General features: G+C 46.9%; 1 protein-coding gene across 9 annotated transcripts in view; it reads left to right on the top strand.

Moving 5' to 3' along the window:
- The window catches only part of SYNE2 (spectrin repeat containing nuclear envelope protein 2), a 1,823,309-nt gene that overhangs the window by 220,790 nt on the left and 1,582,571 nt on the right, over window positions 1-19,948 (top strand). For all 9 annotated transcript variants that reach the window (XM_069207355.1, XM_069207357.1, XM_069207362.1 and 6 more), the window contains exons 19-20: window positions 7,260-7,433; window positions 19,487-19,645. In XM_069207355.1, the coding sequence (XP_069063456.1) occupies window positions 7,260-7,433; window positions 19,487-19,645 (333 nt within the window). The remainder of the gene's footprint in view (window positions 1-7,259; window positions 7,434-19,486; window positions 19,646-19,948) is intronic.

The following is a 19,948-nucleotide window of genomic DNA, read 5'->3' as shown; positions in this document are numbered from 1 at the left end:
CCCTTGTGCCATACTGCAAAAGTGTGTGCATTCTCTAAAGTAGTGGTTCCCAAACTGGGAGCCGCGGCTTCCTGGTGCGCCATCAAAACTAGCCAGGGGCAACGCACACAGTTTGGGAACCACTGAGCTATTTCCAGTTCGGACACAATAAAACTACAGCCACTGGTTCCCAAACTGTGTGCGGCGCCCGTGGCTAGTTTTGATGGTGCACATAGGTTTTGTCCTGGTAGTGAACTCATCCATGACATAAAATATGCTTTAAGGCTTTTACCATTTTGTATTTATGCTGTACAATGGAGCACACTTGCAAAGTTGGAAAAATAAGGAGTATTTAAAAATATTTCTTCTTGTTAAGCCTTCCTTGAGAAGGCGTAAGGTTTTGGAATAAATCCTTGTCTGCCAATGTTAGTAGACAGGTATTTGTATCAACACCCATAGGTGGTTGCATGGTATTGCCCATGTATCACCCATGAAACAGCCCTTGGGCAAAGTAGCTCGTACCTCAACTTTGGTTTATTTCGGGATGCATTCCAATGAAAATCCTTGTTTGCAATAGATAGTAAATCTCACTCCAATACGTTGTGTTGCGTTTATGTCACAAAAGTTATGCATTGCTGGCACAACGCTTTAGTAAATCTGGATCTTTGAGTGAAACTTCCAGATAACATGTTTCCCATTACCACAATGTCTCTGTGGAGTACTGCTATGACATTTCTTTATTGAACTTTAAGTTAAACTATTTAACAACTAGTAAAATTAATAGGAACAGCTTAAATACTTCATCAAGACTGATGAAAGATAAACTGCACATATCTATTTTTTGACAACAGGACCCAGTCTGTTACGTCTTTAACCCCTTAGCTGCTGGGCCTTCCACCCACCCCCCTCCCCAGTGCTGAACCCTTTTTGGGCTATTTGGGGTAGTTTGCGCTTAGTCTTTTTTAACTTTCTGTCCACATAAGCTTTCCACGCCAAATTTGCAGCCTTTTATTCCCAACATCTTAGGAATTCTAAAGGTACCCATAGTTTTGTGGGTTCCCATGGAGGAGACCAAGAAATTAGCCAAAATATAGCTAAAATGTTGTTTTTTTCAGGAAAATGGGAAAAAAGAGCTGCAGAAGAAAGCATGTGTTTTTTTCCCTGAAAATGGCATCAACAAAGGGTTTCCGGTGCTAACATCACCGTCTTCCCAGCTTTCAGGAACAGGCAGACTTGAATCAGAAAACCACATTATTCAATGCAATTTTGGCATTATACAGGGACATACCCCATTTTTACTATTTTTTGTGCTTTTAGCCTCCTTCCAGTTAGTGACAGAAATGTGTGTGAAACCAATGCTGGATCCCAGACAGTAAACATTTCTGAAAAGTAGACAAAATTCTGAACTCAGCAAGGGGTCATTTGCATAGATCCTACAAGGTTTTCCTACAGAAAATAACAGCTCAAATAAAAGATATTGAAATGGAGCTAAAAAAACAGCCATTTTTCTCCACGTTTTACTCTGTAACTTTTTCCTGCAATGTCATATTTTCAAAAGTAATATACTGTTACGTCTGCTGGACTCTTTTGGTTGCGGGGATATATAGAGCTTATAGGTTCATCAAGAACCCTAGGTGCCCAGAACCAATAAAGGAGCTGCACCTTGCAATGGGTTTTCATTGTATACCGAGTGTACAGCAATTTATTTAGTGAAATATAAGGAGTGAAAACTAGGTATCAAGGAAACCTCTGTATTTCCAAAATGGGCACAGGACAAGGTGTTGAGAAGCAGTGGTTATTTGCACATCTCAGAATTCTGGAGTGCCCATACGAGCATGTGAATTAAAGGGCATTTCTCAAATAGACGTCTTTTTTACACACTGTCTTACATTTGGAAGGAAAAAATGTAGAGAAAGATAAGGGGTAATAGCACTTGTTCTGCTATTCTGTGTCCCCCCAAGTCTTCCGATAAAAATGGTACCTCACTTGCGTGGGTAGGCCTGATGCCCACGACACGAAACGCAACATGGACACATCACATTTTTACATTAAAATCTGACTTGTTTTTTTTCGGAAAGTGCCTAGCTGTGGATTTTTGCCTCTAGCTCAGCTGGCACCTAGGAAAAACCTACCAACCCTGTGCATGTTTGAAAACTAGACACCTGGGGGAATCCAGGATGGGGTGACTTGTGGGGCACTCACCAGGTTCTGTTACCCAGAATCCTTTGCAAACCTCACAATTTGGCAAAAAAAACACTTTCCCCTCAGATTTTGGTGCTGCAAATTCTGGAATCTGAGAGGAGCTGCAAACTTCCATCCACCCAGCATTCCCCCAAGTCTCCTGATAAAAATGGTACCTCACTTGTGTGGTTAGGCTTAGTGCCCGCGACAGGAATAGATCACACAATGGTCAGATTAGGTCCTTACATGAGGGCAACTGTTGACCCTGGGGTGATCCATTCCTGACGCGTTTTTATCAAGACAGGTGGGGAAACACGGGGTGGTAGGAATTTTGTGGATCCCAGCATATTCTTGTAGTTTGTGTGACAGAAATGCAAGAAAAAATTGATTTTTCATTCAACATTTCACCTTTGCAGGGTATTCTGGGTAAGGAAACATTGGGGAATCCACACAAGTCACACCTCTGTGGGCCCCCCTGGATGTCTAGTTTCCAGAAATATCTGGGTTTGGTAGGTTTCCCTATAAGACCACCGAGCCCAGGACCAAAAACGCAGGTGCCTGCCTTACAAAACCAGGTTGTTTTGTAATAGATAATTTTGATGTCTCCACAGTAAGATTTGGGCAGTGGAATTTGGGGCTGAACTAAATTGGGGAGCACCCAAGAGAGCACTCTCTCTGTGCATGACACCGCATGCACCTGCTGTCTGGGTTGTGCTAACCCGCTATTGTCCTGCTATACAGACTGTGCTTGCGAAGGGACAGCAGGGCTGTCCTCATCACCTCCTTCATAATCAATGGAAGAGGAGTTATTGAATGGGACTCCGCTGACTGAAAAATCACTCTCAGAGTCTGCGCCATTGTCTTCTCCCTCAGATGCTGTCTCAGTATCTGCTGTCTCAGTCTCTGATCCTACGTCAGAGCTGTCCTCTGTAACCCGAGTGAGGACTTGAGCAACAGTCATCCAATGAGATTCCATCTCTGCTACTGGCTAAACAGTTGCTCTAAAATACTAGCCTATGTAGACAGTCACAAAATTGTTGGTAGTGGTGTGCATGTGATACGTGCTACAGTAGAGGTCACCTTACCTTTGCTTCTTCCCTAGTCAGCACGTTCTTTCAAGACACACTATTACTTCACCTTGGGCCAGATGTATGAAAGCATTTTGCGTTCGCAAACGGTGCAAATGCCCGTTTGCAAATGCAAAATGCCATTTCAGAATGTATGAAATACATTCTGAATACAATTTTAAGGAATCGCTAAAATAGCGATTCCTTAAAATTGCGACCCTGTTTAGAGAGTCGCAAATTGCGACTCTCTAAATTAGAAATCGCAAATAAGGATTCCTTATTTGCGATTCCTTAGCACATGTATGAAGCAATTCCTAAGTGCGATTTTGGCATTCAGGAATCGCTAATTACCACCAAGTTTAACTTGGTGGTAACCATGTGCAAAATTTAAAAATGCATTTAAAATGCATTTTTAAATTGTACATGTAAAGCACACCTGCCATTTTGACATGTGTGCACCTTACATGTCCCCCCAATTTTTTTTGGGGTGCAGCAGAGGGGCCTTAGGTCCCCAGCAGCCTGGGGTTTTGCATTTCCAAAATTGCGATTTCTGGTTCAGAAATCTCAATTTTGGAAATGCAAAAAATTTGCAGATATGGGCCAACAGGCCCATAGGTGCGAATGGGGCCGGTATCGCAATTTGTAACAGCATTTGCGATTTTTAAGAAATCACTATTACCGATTCGCAAATTTGATACATCGCACTTTGCGAGTTGGAAATAGCGATTTCTTAAAAATCGCTATTTCCGAATCGCAAATGGCCTTGTTGATACATCTGGCCCCTTGTCACATACATATTGTCACAGTCTTTAGCACCTCTAACATCTAGTCCAACAATCATTATTGGTGCTCCCCCTCTTATGACCTCCTCCTCGGATTCCCTCACTACCACCCAGCAAAAGTGACCTTCATCTATCCATAGCACCCGCACATACATTTCATTTGTATTATAGCACAGGTAATGGCTGAATGGCTGACTTTACTAATGTTCTCAGTTATTTACATAAAATACAGATTTGATCTTTGCAGTTGGCATATAAAGCTTCTGCGCTACTTTATGGCATCAAAACTGCCACTAGACAAAAGACAGATCCTTTTGTAGCAGAAACATAATCACAAGACTTACTTGACTTTTTTATTGCTGCCTAAAAGCTACAGATGATACACATCAGTTGAAGTATGTGCACTGCTTTGAAGACGCAAGATATATATATATATATATATATATATATATATATATATATATAGATCTATATTTAGACATCTATATATACATATCTATTTATAGATAGATATATCTACATAGATATGTCTATATAAAGATCTCTCGCTTTCTCTCTCTAGATATATAGATCTATTTATTTTTTAACAGATGTTTGGTTTCCTTGGGGGCCATAGTGGCCTCAGGGAAACCATACAACTATTTAAAAAAATGATTGCCCCACAGCGGGTTACCCTGCTCACGGACAACCCCCTGTCAATTTCTTTTTTTCCTTCTTTAATTCCTTTTTTTTTTAAATGTAAACCCCTGGGGGATGCGATCGGGCGTGATCACGCCCCCAGGGGTAAGCCTACCTTGTTAAGAAAAATATATGCCCCTGTTTGCCGAGGGGGCTGACCCCCTCAAGTGAACTCCGTGGTGTCTAATGGGGTTTTCCTGGCCCTCAATTGCAGCTGTGCTGCGATCAAGGGCAAGGAAACCCGTTCGGGAAGGCCTTGTTTGAAAGAGGAGAGTCTCCCCTTTCAAATGAGGCCTTTCTGAACGTCGAGAAGGCCGTTTGGGGCTGTTTTCCCCACCAGAGCAGGAAGCAGCCTCTTCCTGCTCCGATGGAGAAAACACATAGTGACGTCAGCGCGCCGTGAAGATCTTCTGTGTCTTCCGGGGTATTTTTATATAAAAAAAAAATCTTTCGGGTGCCACGCACCTGAGGGTTTTTTGACCACCTCCCTGGTGTCGGCCACTGGTTTTGACCCGCACCAGGGGAGTAGTATTGGCGTCGGCCACTGTAGGAGTTGATGAAGTACAAAAATGTAGCTAACCTATGAGGAAAAAGCAGAAGAAATGCATGAAAGTGGTGCACACAGATCTCAAGTTATAATAGCCAAGCTATACTGGCCACAAGAATGAAATATGATTTAATATTGGATTAAAGTATTCATACCCTCCCACATTAATCCTTCCTTTTGAGGTCTCTCTGGTAAATAAAACTAATATTCCTAATTTGGGATACATTTTATACCTAAGTCAAAATAGTATACATTCTCAAAGAGTGGTGCCCGGGTGTGGAACACAATACAAATGTATAGTCCCATCTTGAATTTATATTTGCGAGATATTAAAATCAAGTTTTAGGTCAAACAAAGTTATGTTAGAATATTGAAATCCAAACTGTTGGGCTTTGCTTTATGAATCTGCCTCTACATTCTTCATTAGTCACCTCATTTTGCAATATGCTACTACTTGTTTGTCGTTGTACCAGGTACAGATCTTCTCAGATGTGGTAACTTGTGCCCACATGTAACCTCTAAATAAAAAATAAAAACAAAATTATACAAATTATACAAAGTATGAAATCTGCAGTTCATGCCATATGTGACCTTCATCTTGATGTTTCAGGGTTATCCATCCATCAGCTGATGTGCTTCATTATTGTCTTCTTCATTACCTCCTACTCCCAATCTTTGCCTCATTGATGTATGATAACAGATACATCTTAGGTCTCCAGCTCTTCTGTACAGATACACATCTTAATACCCCATAGACATCAGTTGCTGTCTTTCAGTGATAGCGGACATTCATATTCAGAGATAAAATAACAATTAAAAGCAACACTCACAATTTTTTGCAGTTTCATGTAGTGCGAACTTAAAGGCATTTTAGTGCTTGGCAAGAAAACAAGATTTTGAGGAATGTAGAGATTGACTAACAAGCCCAGAATCACAATATGTTGAGCTGAGGTAGGGTTTCAGATCTGGTTCCCAAAGTTCCAAAGTCAGCTTCTCTAGTCAGTAGGCCACATCTCTTCCTCCTCCATTTCTATAAATACATCTATTTTTCAACAAGTCATCATTGTCCTCTTGTATGTTCACATTCTACATGCGTTAGACATTTTTGGTCCATTACAGGACATAACTAACCTTTGCGTTGGTGAGGCTTTCATTCTATTTACTTCAGAATGGTCCACCGGTGCATCTTGCAAGTTGTACTGTTTTTACTAGATGCTTCATATAGTTACTCATTGTTTTTTATGCCTTTAGTTTTCAATGTTATATGACGTATATTGCTAATTGTATTTTCATTGGCCAAGCTCTCATTCTCTTTTAGACTGTTTATGTACTTTGGTTTCAATGTAGAATCAGTTTGAGGGATCCCCCGGACTCTTGTGTATGGTGGAAGCTGTTGTCTTATTTACTTCCATGAAACCTCTGTGCAATCAAATGGAGTGGAGTCTTCCTCTTTACTACACCACCTCAACTTAATTTTCTTTTTACTACAGATGTGAGTTCAAATTAAATCTATCTTGAACCCCATCTGCTGATGATTGCAAAGTTCCAAAGATCATACTCAAGTTTGGATTGAGCTTGACTAATACTCTACCTCTTTCAATTTGCTTTGTCCCTGACAAACCTGCTGCCCAGCCCATAACTTAACCCACCCTCATGGCTTTGTTGTGAAATCGGTATCACAATACAAACATACTTTATCTCCCCTTAGCTCTCATTCCACCTGAGATTTTTTTTTTTCTAACATTGCTACATCAATTCACAACTTTTTTCCAATTCACTCCTTGAAACGATTACTTACCTATTGTGTGCTGTATATTTTCTATAAATAAATGTAAAAATTGAACATTCTGGCACTAATTCTTAAATATATCACTTGGACAAGTCAATAAAAATGTAATTTTAATATATGACTTAAGACATTTGCAAATACATTTGAGTAACCAATTTATTGTTTTACATTTGTATGGGTATGCCACTTCACACAACTATTTTAAAGCACTGAAACTCTATTTCTCTCCATCATAGACTTCAGAAACAACCTCACTTATTACTGAAAAAGTTGACCAGCTTCTACTCGAGATCGACACATTTGAAGAGCACCTGAACGAAGCTAGAAACTGGATTTTGGAATCAAAACGTATTGTTGAAAACTTGAGACTTCAAGAATCAGTAGATACCTCATCAAAAGAATCTCTGAAGGTAGGTTCATGCATCAGTTTTATCTACCTCATTTACCAACCATATTTTCATTTATTTTCATAGCTAGTACGCTATGACTCACAGGAGCTGATGAGTCAGAGAGGAATACTGTAAGAAGCTGTTTCTTTATACAGTGGACCAAAATGAGGTACACTGGGCATAGTCCAAGCAATCCTCAGAGATATCATAGAGGCACAAGTGACATCCCAAATGCTCTCTTTTTGGGTAGTGTGGCCGAGCAGTTAGGCATACCAGAGGGTAGTGCTAAGCATGTAGGGCACACACTCATACAGCAAGTGAGACACACACTCAATAAAGAAATCCAACACCAATTTGTAAAAAAAAAAACTAAAATCAACTTTATATAAATAAATGTAGATTCCAAATTCAGATGAATACTTTTAGAGACAGGAATCTGTACAGTTTTTAAAAGTTGACACTTTTAAGTGGCAATTGTTGGGAGCAGTAATGTTATCCTATGGGTGAAAAACATGTACTGCATTTGGGCACTTTGCAGGACAAAGGTTGAGTATGGGATAGGGTCCAAGGCCACAGCAACAGGTCACCTTGGGAGGCTTTAGTGCGTCCGGGTTCAGAGGTGTGTTACGGCATCAGGTGTCCCATTCACATTAATTGTAAACGGCTGGGTTGGAATGTTGCTGCAGGGCCAGTCCAGGGGAACTCACAGTGGGGCTCAACCCTTGAGGTCCTCAGGCATGTGGGGACACCATCGCCCCCCTTCTCCTCTGGCTTTAGGGCTCAGGTGCAGTGGTGTCTTTTGGTGTCAGATCTGGTGCTGGAGTTCCTCGCGTTGCAGGGGGGCCTGCAGAAACAGTCTGCAGGCTTGGACTGGGGGTGTCCAATCTGTCCAAACCAACAAGTGGGCTCAGGGCTCACGAGGCTGAGAGACTTGGGGACACCCTTAGCTCCACGGTCCTGGGAAGACAGGTAAAGAGGTGTCCTGAGGCATCCGGTTTCCTTCTCCTGGTCACTCACGGTTGCAGGGTGGTCTTCAGAAACACGCTGCAGATGCCATCTTGAAGTCCACAGTGGGCAAACTCGGGTGGACTTTGTCTCTGGAGGGCCTGGGGGCCATGCTGACACAGTTAGCCCACTTCAGCTCGGGCTAGGTGGCTCGGGTGCAGTAGTTATGTCCTTTGTCAGGTTTTTGGCAGTCTTAGTCCTCACAGTTCTTTCTTGAGTGTGTGCGGATGGAAGGGAGCAACTCCTCTACTCCGGAGGAGTTCTTCCTGGCGATTTGCAAAGCACTGGCAGCTCTTCTAGTTTCTTGAAGGTTGCAATGACAGGACAGGTCAGTTGCTCCTCGAGGGTCGGGTGCAGCAGACTGGCTGGCAGGGTCGGCGGCAAGGCAGTCGTGCTCTTGCATTCTCAGGTCCAGCAGACTTCTTGTCCACTCCTTCTTTTGTGTCCAGCAAAGACCTGAAGTCCTGGTATCACATGGTCCCCTAAATACCCAATTTAGAAGGTGTTAAGGTGAGTGAAGGGTAGTAGCCAATGGGCTACTTAAACTTGGGGTCACTATATCCCCTAGATGACCACTTCCTGTGGCGAGTGGACATCACTGTGTCCAAAGTTCTTAAATTCCACCACAAACAAGATGGCAGAATTTCTGAGGGTAGAATATGAGTCCAGCCTCGAAATGCGACACACTTCCTGCATAGTTCGTTTTCCTGCCTGTCCACATGCAAGATGGGCCTCGCGCCAGGGGATCTGCATCTTCCTCTGAGAAAGGTCTTTGAAACTCCCTGCCTTGGAAAGCAGATTTGTGGGTCATCCTGTTGGGAGGGGTGTGTTAACACCCCAGCCAGAGCTGGCTTTTATTTTTGACCTCCACAGTGTGAAGTCTCTCACCCTCGGAGGTCAGATTATTGTCTGTTGGTAGCAAACTGGCTAGAACTGGTCAGTGAGCTCACCAGCAGTTGGTAGGTTTAATGGGTGCACCGCTAATGTGCCTACTGGGTGCATGTATTAATAAATCCATCACTGGAATCAGTGAGGGTTTATTAATATGAGATGTTTAATACCAAACATCGCTAGTTTCAGTGAAGTCTTCATGTAGCTGGGGAACTCGTATTGACCAGTGTCCAGCACATGTATTCAAAATGGCTCCCCTGTTCCCTTACTATGTCTAAGAATCGACAAAGACATAGCAGGGGCATATCTGCTCTTCTAGATATTCCCTCACATGTAATGTAATGCACCCTGCCTTAGGGCTATAAGGCCTGCTTTAGGGAAGACTTGCAAAGATATCATGCAGTGTTTAGGGGACATGGAGCGACCTCTGACCTGTTTTAGGTCTAGAGCTCGCCCCCCACGTCCGCAGCACCACCCTGCTGTCTCGTGCCCTTGACCCCCGCCCACGCTGCTGCTAGCATGTTCGAGGCCCTGGTAAGCCTCACTAGACCCTTGTGCCGCTTTTTCGCCGTTCTGTAAGTATTTTTCCACTTTTTTCAGCGCCTTGCCTCCTTGCGCTCTTGCCCCCAGTGTGCCTCTTCTGATCGCTGTACCCCGATTGTATTTGTGCATCCATTGTATATTGTGACTGTTTTTAACTTGTGCCTTTACTTTTTGTGCCTTGTTTTCCTGGTTTTCGCCCCTTGGGCACTCCCCCTTGCCGATCTCTCCCTGCCGCTGCCTCCCTGCGGCCCGCCCCCCTCGCGCCCCCATTCGCCGCTCCCTCCCGCCTCCCAGCTGCTCCTCCCTCCCCCCTCCCTTCTTAATGGCTGGCGCTGCGCGTCGCGAGTGAGCTCGCCCCCCCACGTCCGCAGCACCACCCTGCTGTCTCGTGCCCTTGACCCCCGCCCACGCTGCTGCTAGCGTGTTCGAGGCCCTGGTAAGCCTCACTAGACCCTTGTGCCGCTTTTTCGCCGTTCTGTAAGTGTTTTTCCACTTTTTTCATCGCCTTGCCTTGCCTCCTTCCGCTCTTGCCCCCAGTGTGCCCCTACTGATCGCTGTACCCCGATTGTATTTGTGCATCCATTGTATATTGTGACTGTTTTTAACTTGTGCCTTTACTTTTTGTGCCTTGTTTTCCTGGTTTTCGCCCCTTGGGCGCTCCCCCTTGCCGATCTCTCCCTGCCGCTGCCTCCCTGCGGCCCGCCCCCCTCGCGCCCCTATTCGCCACTCCCTCCCGCCTCCCCTCCCTTCTTAATGGCTGGCGCTGCGTGTCCGCGCAGCGGGCGCGCCGCTGGCTCGCCAGAGGCAAGCCCATCTGCGCCCGTCCGCGCCTCGACCGCGCCCAGTGCCACCCCCCCTAGTCCACACACCCCCCGCACCACCAGCCTTCTCTACTCGGCCAGCGAACTCCTCGCCCTTAACCCTGGCTCCTCCACAGCCTGCTTCCAGGCCACTCCAAAGCACACCAAAGGACCCTTCTCCTGCCGCACCTGCAACTTCACCTGCAACAGAACAACGAAGCCTTCAGCAACCAACACCAACCACCTCCACTGCATCCTCCTCAACACACGCTCCGCACGAAAGCACGCCATCGAGCTCTGGGACCTGCTCGACACCACCGCCCCAGACGTAGCCTTCCTGACCGAAACCTGGTGGAACGACTCCTCGGCCCCGGATATCGCCATCGCTATCCCTGACGGCTACAAGATCACCAGAAGAGATCGCACCAACGGAATCGCTGGAGGAATAGCCATCGTCCACAAATCCACCCTCAAGATCCACACCCACACGGACGACACCCTCAAGACAGCGGAACACCTTCACTTCCAGATCCACACGGACCCCAACACTACCCTCAGAGGAACTCTCATATACCGACCACCAGGACCAAGAGCCCCCTTCAGTGACACCATTTCCGACCTCGCCAGCACCCACGCCCTTGCCTCAACGGACTACATCCTCCTTGGAGACCTCAATTTCCACCTGGAGAACAACAACGGCGCCAACACCGCATCACTGACCACCAACCTCTCCAACCTCGGACTCAGACAACTGGTCAACACACCCACCCACATCGCCGGTCACACCCTAGACCCACTCTTCACTGCAAGCAACCACATCTCTTTCAACCACACCACTGAACTCCACTGGACCGACCACCACTGAGTCCATTTCACATTCAAGAAAAACACCGAACATCACCGCACCCCACTACCACCACACCGCAGCTGGGGAAAAATCACCGCAGACCAACTAACCAGCACCCTCGCCAAGAACCCGCCGACCGACCCCACCAACCCGGACTCCACCGCCATCAACCTCCAACAGTGGCTCCTCAACTGCGCCAACACCCTCGCACCACTCAAGAGGCCCACCTTCAACCAAGAAAAGAAAAAAGCAGCCTGGTTCACAGACAAACTCATCACCTCCAAACACTCCTGCCAGAAACTCAAGAAAAAATGGCTGCTCGAACGCACACCCAACAGCCTAGCAGTCCACAAGGAAGCCACCCGCAAGCACCACCAACTTATCCGACTGGCCAAATGCTCCCACTTCACAGAACGCCTTAACAACAACGCACACGACAGCAAGGAACTCTTCTGCATCGTGAAGGAGCTCTCCAACCCCAGCGCCAACGTCAACGACATCCCACCATCCCAGAAACTCTGCAACGCACTCTCTACTTTTTTCTACCAGAAAATCGCCGCCATCCACGACAGCCTCAACTCCACACCTCCGCCAGACACCACCCCCGAAAACTCCTCCTACGCCGACCGCCTCACCACCTGGACCCACGTAGATGACACCGAAACCCGAAAGACCATGAACTCCATCCACTCAGGATCCCCATCAGACCCCTGCCCACACCACGTCTACAACAAAGCCGACTCCACCATCGCCCCCCAAATTCTACATGGCACCCCTCGCACAACTGGCCCGTCAGCACAACCTCAGCATCCTCTCCTACGCCGACGACACCCAGCTCATCCTCTCCCTTACTAAAGATCCACACACCGCCAAAGCCAACCTCCACGAGGGACTAAAATCCATTGCCGAATGGATGAGAAACAGCCGCCTGAAGCTAAACTCAGATAAGACGGAAGTCCTCATCCTCGGACGCTCCCCCTCGGCCTGCGACGACTCCTGGTGGCCCACCGCACAGGGACCCCCACCTACTCCAGCCAATCACGCACGCAACCTCGGCTTCATCCTTGACTCTGCCCTCACCATGTCCAAACAGGTCAACGCAGTCTCCTCCTCCTGCTTCAACACCCTCCGCATGCTCCGTAGAATCTACAAGTGGATCCCGACGGAAACCAGAAAAACGGTGACCCAGGCCCTCGTCAGTAGCAGACTTGACTACGGCAACGCACTCTACACAGGCATCCCAGCAAAAGACATCCAACGACTCCAACGCATCCAGAACGCATCCGCCCACCTGATCCTCGACATCACCCGCCGATGCCACATCTCCCACCACCTGAAGGACCTCCACTGGCTCCCTGTGGACAAGAGGATCACCTTTAAACTTCTCACCCACGCGCACAAAGCACTACACGACGCCGGTCCCGCCTAACTGAATAACAGACTCAACTTCTACGTTCCCTCCCGCCAACTCCGCTCGGCCAACCTCTCCCTCGCTATCGTCCCCCGAATTCAACGCAAGACCTCCGGAGGCAGATCCTTCTCCTACCTCGCTGCCAAGACCTGGAATTCTCTCCCGACCTCCCTGCTCCAGACCCAGGACCTCCTCACCTTCAGGAGACTCCTCAAGATGTGGCTCTTCGACCGATAGCAGCTGCCCCCCCCCCCAAGCGCCTTGAAACCCTAACGGGTACATAGTGCGCTTTATAAGTTTAATAATTGATTGATTGATTGATTGGAACACAGACTGTGTTCCATGTCGTGTTTTCACTTTTGTGAAGCACCTAGTAACACAGCCTGCAATGGTAGTCTGCACGAGTTTGGTGCTGGGTCCCTTAGAGCAGCATAAGTTTTGCTGCAACTCTTAGTGCCCCTCTTCAGTACCCATGCCCTAAGTACCAGGGGTACTATTTACTAGGGACTTACAGAGTGTAACAGTGCCCTTTCCTGGGGATCTGCACGCTGCTGAACAAAAGGCCCACCTCCTGGCGTCACCAACTCAGAAAACTATTATAGCACAGAGTTATGATGAAGTCAGGCGGGGGGAAGGGAATTAGGGTAGGGAACTGCAGGGAGAGAGATCTGAAAAGAAAAGGTTAGAACAAATTTGCATATACTCATTCATAACAGTATAACTCACCAATAGACTCTTGAATAAAGGCGTCTCCGTGATATCAGATTGAGACCCTTTGTGAATTGGGCATAGCCCCTTCTTTGAATCATGGAACAAGAACAAACTGCAGCCTCTGAACCTAGAGATGGCAAAAGCCTTGGACTATGGACAAACTGAATATCAATCATGTAACCACTATACATTCATAAACATAAACGTTTGATCTCCGCCTAGAAATTCTCAAAGACTTAAATATGTATCTCACATATTCTCAAAGACTTAAATATGTATCTCACATATTATGCTTCCCAAAAAACAATGAAACTATAATTTGCTTTTCTCTCTGAAACATTTTCACATTGACTACCTAGGCCTGAAAGTTTTACTCATTGAACTTGAAGTGCTTTGTTCGTTGGACCGAAGCGCCTTGCTTGTTATACATGAAGCGCTTTGTTCAATATGCCAGAGAGCGCTTTTACTTGCTTTGTCTGAAGCGCTACGCTCGTTATGCTAGGGGGCGCTTTACTCATGTGGACTGAAGAGCTTTGATTGCCGTGCCAAGGGCGCTTTACTCATGTGGACTGAAGCGCATTGATTGCCGTGCCAAGGGCGCTTTACTCATGTGGACTGAAGCACTTTGATTCCCGTGCCAAGGGCGCTTTACTCATGTGGACTGAAGCGCTTTGATTGCCCTGCCAAGGGTGCTTTACTCATGTGGACTGAAGCGCTTTGATTGCGGTGCCAATGGCGCTTTACTCATGTGGACTGAAGCGCTTTGATTGCGGTGCCAAGGGCGCTTTACTCATGTGTTCTGAAGCGCTTTGATTCCCATGCCAAGGTCGCTTTACTCATGTGAACTCAAGCGCTTTGATTGCCGTGCCAAGGGCGCTTTACATGTGTGGCCTGAAGTGCTTTGCTCATTGTGCTAAGTGCACTTTACTTTTGGAAGTTACAACCCCCTTCAAGATTGGGCTCATCAAGACCTTACCACTACGAGTACGACCCACTCGTATCTGAATTCACCACGGAAACAAGGATACTCCAATTTACTGTCAATCTGCCATGCAGGAAATCTGCTCTTCTTAGAGAAAGGAACCCCCACGAGGTCTGACTGCATCGAAGTCTTCAAAATAGTGAGCAATTTCCTTGGGCGTGGCTGGGCTTTATAGGCCTGCCACACTCCAAGATGGCCGCTGCCTCTAGAAATCTGGGAATTGTAGATCATTCCTAAAATAGCACTGATAAGTGCATCTTGTCCACCAATGTCCTGACCCTGCAGCTACGTGAGCTTTACCACAGGGCAGGCGACGCTGATGACCACTTTTAGAACAAGAGGGGATGACAAGTGGTACGCATGAAGCACCGCAAATACGCGCAGTGGAGTTTCTGGCGGGACCTGGACTGCGCACAGCTTTATTCCTGACACAGAGGTGCCAAAGGGCCTGGCCACTTGGGGATCAAGTGACCAGGCGTCTTGTTTTGGGGAAGGAACAATGGCTCTTGGGACATGGTTATCAGGAACTCAGTGTGCTTCAGTCAAAGTTGCATCAAAAAAACAGGCAAAAAGTGGGGGCATGTAATGCTACCAAAACCCAGTTTCCTACACATGCTAAGACTATACAAGTATGCCGACGGTGGTGGAAATTACCACCACCGGCATGGCGGTCTAGACCACCATATTACGAACACAGGGGGACTGCCACAGGCGGCCCTCCGCCACCACCAGGCTACTGCCGCTAAGCAGCCTGACGATGGCAGAGTACTCTATCCGACAGGGCAAGCAGCACTGCCCTCTGGATAAAGAACCTGTGTTCCTCCAGCCTTTTCCTGGCGGTTCCCCTGCCAGGGAAAGGCTGGCTGAAGGGGAACTCTGGGGCCCCCCTGGGGGCCCCTGCACTGCCCATGCACTTGTCATGGGCAGTGGAGGGGCCCCCGTGCACAGCCCCGTCGCGCAGGTCACGTACCCAATTTACAGGCAGTGATATGCGCGACTGGTGCTGCTGTACCTGCCGCACTGCAGCATTGACGACGGCTCCACATGGAGCCGTCGGCAATGTCCAGGCCCAGCATTCCCTTGGGCCGGCTGGCAGAAACACTGTTTCCGCCTGCCGGCCCAGCAGAATGTTGGTAATATGGCCGGCAGGGTCTTCAATAGGCTGTCGGTCTGTGTTCTGGGAATCCCACTGTGTATATAATGAGGGCCATAGTCTGCAAACTCAAATGCACATTTTGCTTCTGAAATACTGTTGTGGTTTTAAAGTCAGATTTATTTATAAGCCACATGGTGAAATGGGAGTGACCTGAATGCAGGTCTTGTAAGAAAAGATAAGAAAGATAAGAAATGAAAGATGAATAACAACACATTCTTATATTATCTGGAGATAAAATATAAGTGGACATAAAATCAAAAAAGCCAACAAAGTTAATACGCAATCAAAATAAATTAGACTTCTGTGGGCAGTCTCCAGAAGGAGCTGTGCCAAATATAATAGATCACAGATGGATTGATAGGTAAAACAAGTAAAAGAGACAATCAAAAACTGGAAAGCAAGATAGCTGTATTTGGAAACTTCTTGTAACGCCAAGGGGACAACTATGCACCTGCCTCGCAATATGAGCCCATCATCGGTAGCACTTACTTCTATCCAGGATCTCCAACACTTGCACAATGTTTCTTTTTACTTATATGTTTGCAGCTGGGCAAGAAACATCTTCCACTTGTCCTGTTTTATCGCTTCCTGCTCCTTTTGCAGGCCTTCATCTTGTCTGGTTTCTCTGGTTTGTGGACATGCTGCTTGTGTAACAATTCACATACATTCTTCAATACTTTCAGTGTGTCATCTATTAGGCTTTGTACTGTTCTTAACATGCCCCAAAAGGAAATTGGCTGAATTGTCAGTCCCTGGTCAATAAGTGTTTTTCAGGCGGTACTGTTGTAATTGCACTGCCCACTTTTTGATTCTTGTAGGCGTGTACTGTGATGTACCTTGAAAGAGATTGACAAGATGCTTGTGGTCTGTGACTACATTGAAGCTGCTTCCATAAAGATATAGATTATATTGGGTCCATCCCCACTTGATGGCCAAGGATTCTCGCTCAATTTAGGCATACTATGCTGGACTGGCAAGGGCTATGTCTCTACTTTGTTCTTGCACAAGGACGGCTCTCAGTCCCAAATGGGGGGCATTGACTCTCAGCTTCATTATGCCCATTATTGCGGAAGACCCCATTCCCATCTGTCCTGGGCCATCGTGAGGGGTCTCAGCAGTTAATTTAGACTCATCACTCACTGTTCCTCTCAGTACTCGACCATGAGTGGCCCCGTCCCTTTATTTAAAACCTCTGCTGCGCCCGGCCTCAGGGTTCCCCGTCATAGCTGCTGGGTGGTTTACTACAACCTGCCAAAATTCATAAGTGAAAAACTACACTGGTTGCAGTCATTCCCCCACAACTCATACTTCTCAACCATGGTGCAAACAGGATTTTGTGTAGCAACGACAGGCCACTTGGACTTAGGGCCTCAGTGAATTAGGATGTGACCTTTATGCACACAGTTATGCCCTTTTCTTTGCACAATTTACAGGCAGAAAATACTTGTGGATCCTGCAAAAAGTCACTGATGTTTTGTATTATGATTGCTATATTTAATGTAGGTTGCATAATCATTTAGTTGGGCTGCCACTAACAGTTGCCTAACATTTTCTCGCATTCTGTACTTACACAAGCTTTAGTGTTCAGAGGATATTTGTTGCTGTAGGTTAGGTATTTCTTGAAAAAAAATACAAAATGCTTATTTCCTGAACAATGAACATGCATGGGTAAGGCAGAGGAAAACAGACTCAGGATCGGAGAGGACACGGTCAGGTAAGTGGGGCTGGGGAAGCGTTGGGGGTAGTTTTAGGGGTGGGTTCGAGATAGTTTTCGTTTTTAAGGGTGGGGGTCGGGTAGTTTTCATTTTTTAGGGGTGGGGATGGGGGTCGGGGTAATTTTAGGTTTTAATGGTGTGGGTGGGAAATCGGGATAGTTCTAGGGGCGGGCTGGGGGTTGGGTTAATTTTAGTTTTTATAGGTGGGGGTGGGAGGTTGGGGTAGTTTTAGCTTTTAGGGGTGGGATGGGGGTCGGGGTAGTTTTAGGGGCGGGGTTGGGGTAGTTTAAGTTTTAGGGGCGGGGTGGGGGGTCGGGAAGTTTTAGGGGCAGAATGGGGGGTCGTGGTAGTTTTAGGGGTGGGGTGTGGGGATTCAGTAGCTTAGGTTTTAGGGGCAGGTTTGGGGTCTGGATAGTTTTAGGTTTTAAGGGAAGAGTGGGGGGTCACTGTAGTTTTAGGGGCAGGGGTGGGGGGTCAGGGTAAATTTAGTTTTTAGGGTCGGTGTGGGGGGTCTGGGTAGTTTTAGATTTTTTAGGTGCTGGGGTTGCAGTAGTTTTAGGGGTAGGGGTGGCGGTTGGGGTAATTTGAGTTTTTAGGGGTGGGGTGAGGGGTCGGGGTAGTTTTAGGGTTAAGGGATGTGGTGGGGGGTCAGGGTGGTTTTAGGGGCTGGGTTAGGGGTTTGGGGTTGTTTAGTTTTTAGGGGCAGGAGTGGGGGGTCGGGGTAGTTTCATATTTTAGGGGTGGGGTGGGGCGTCAGGGTAGTTTTAGGTTTTAGGGGCAGGGTGGGGGTAGTTTTAGGGGCAGGGGTTGGGGTAGTTTAGGTTTTAGGGGCGGGGTGGGGGGTTTTGGTAGTTTTAGGAACGGCATAGTTTTGGGTGTGGAGGTGGGGGGTTGGGGTCATTTTAGTTTTTAGGGGTGGGGTGGGGGTTGAGTAGTTTTAGGTTTTAGGGGCATGTGTGGGAGGTCACAGTAGTTTTAGGGGTGAGGAGTTGAGGTAGTTTATGTTTTAGGGACGGGGTTTGGGGTCTGGGTAGTTTTAGGTTTTCGGGGCAGGGTGGTGGATAGTGGTAGTTTTAGGGGCGGGGTTGGGGCAATTTTAGTATTTAGGGGCAGGATGGAGGGCCAGGGTAGTTTTAGGTTTTAGGGGCGGGGTGGAGGGGTCGGGGTAGTTTTAGGGGCAGAGGTGGGGCATTGGGGTAGTTTAGGTTTTAGGGGGCCAGGGTGGTTTTCGGTTTTAGGGGCGGGGTGGGGGTCGTGGTCGTTTTAGGGGTGGGAGTGGGGGGTCGGGGTAGTTTTAGATTTTAGGGGTGGGTTGGGGGTTAGGGTAGTTTTAGGTTTTAGGGGTGGGGTGGGGGGTCTTGGGAATTTTAAAGGCAGGGAGTGGGGTTGTGGTAGTTTAGGTTTTAGGGGCGGGTGGGGGGTTTTGGTAGTTTTAGGGTCAGGGTGTGGGGTAGGTTTTATGGGCGGGGGTGGGGAGTTGCGGACGTTTTATGGGTGGGGTTGAGGGGTCAGGGTAATTTTAGTTTTTAGGAGTGGGGTTGGGGATCAGGATAGTTCTAGTTTTTAGAGGCAGGGGTGGAGGGTCGGGGAGTTTTAGATTTTAGGGGCGGGCTGGGGATCGGGGTAGTTTTAGGGGCAGGGTGGGGTGGTTGGGGTAGGTCAGGTTTCAGGGGCGGGATGGGGTAGTTTTAGGTTTTAGGGGCAGGGGTGGGGGGTCGCCGTAGTTTTATGTTTAAGGGCTGGGTGAGGGGTCGGGGTTGGCATGCTGAAACCATGCATGTGGTTCAATGCATGCCTTTACCAGGCATGCCTTTACAATGAAAAATCGTTGTTAAGGCATTCGTGGTAAATGCATTAGTGGTAACAACGCGGTCGTTGTTCCGACCGTGTTGTTCAGGCATGCGTGGTTCCAGCATGCGTTGTTCCAATGTACATTCCATTACTGTACATAAACGATTAGGTCCATAAGGTATTAATAGATCTCATTACAAATTATATGTTTCATTTCAACAGAGCGCATTTGACAGAGGGAACCTTTGCCAGGAGCATGTTGCAGCAGCAGAAGCAAATCTGCAAGTTGTAATGAACATTATTTCTGGCCATGAATCTTTGAAACAAATGCATGCAGCCGGGATGCACACACAACTCCAAGAGGCTAAAAACAACACTGAGGTAATTATTTCAGATTCATTGATTTGTAACTTATTTATCTGTTGACCTATCGATCTATACTGCTCTGTGCATTCAATTTATCTTGCTTGTTCTCATTAATTTATTCCTGTCTTCCTTGTCTACCCATTTTTTCCTTTACCTTCATTCTCTGCAATGTCCGTTTGTCTCTTTGAATTCCCGACCTTCTCTTTATGTTTACAGTTACGTCTACATCTCATTGTCTTTATCATGTTAATTACTGTAGAGCAGTGGTTCTTAACCTTTTGACTGTTGTGGGCACCCACAGAATCATTATTTGAACCT

The sequence above is a fragment of the Pleurodeles waltl genome, chromosome 9 (genome assembly GCF_031143425.1).
Source record: "Pleurodeles waltl isolate 20211129_DDA chromosome 9, aPleWal1.hap1.20221129, whole genome shotgun sequence".
In the NCBI taxonomy this organism is placed as follows: domain Eukaryota; kingdom Metazoa; phylum Chordata; class Amphibia; order Caudata; family Salamandridae; genus Pleurodeles; species Pleurodeles waltl.
Note: the sequence above shows the minus strand (reverse complement) of the source record. Positions and strands in the feature narration are given on the sequence as shown.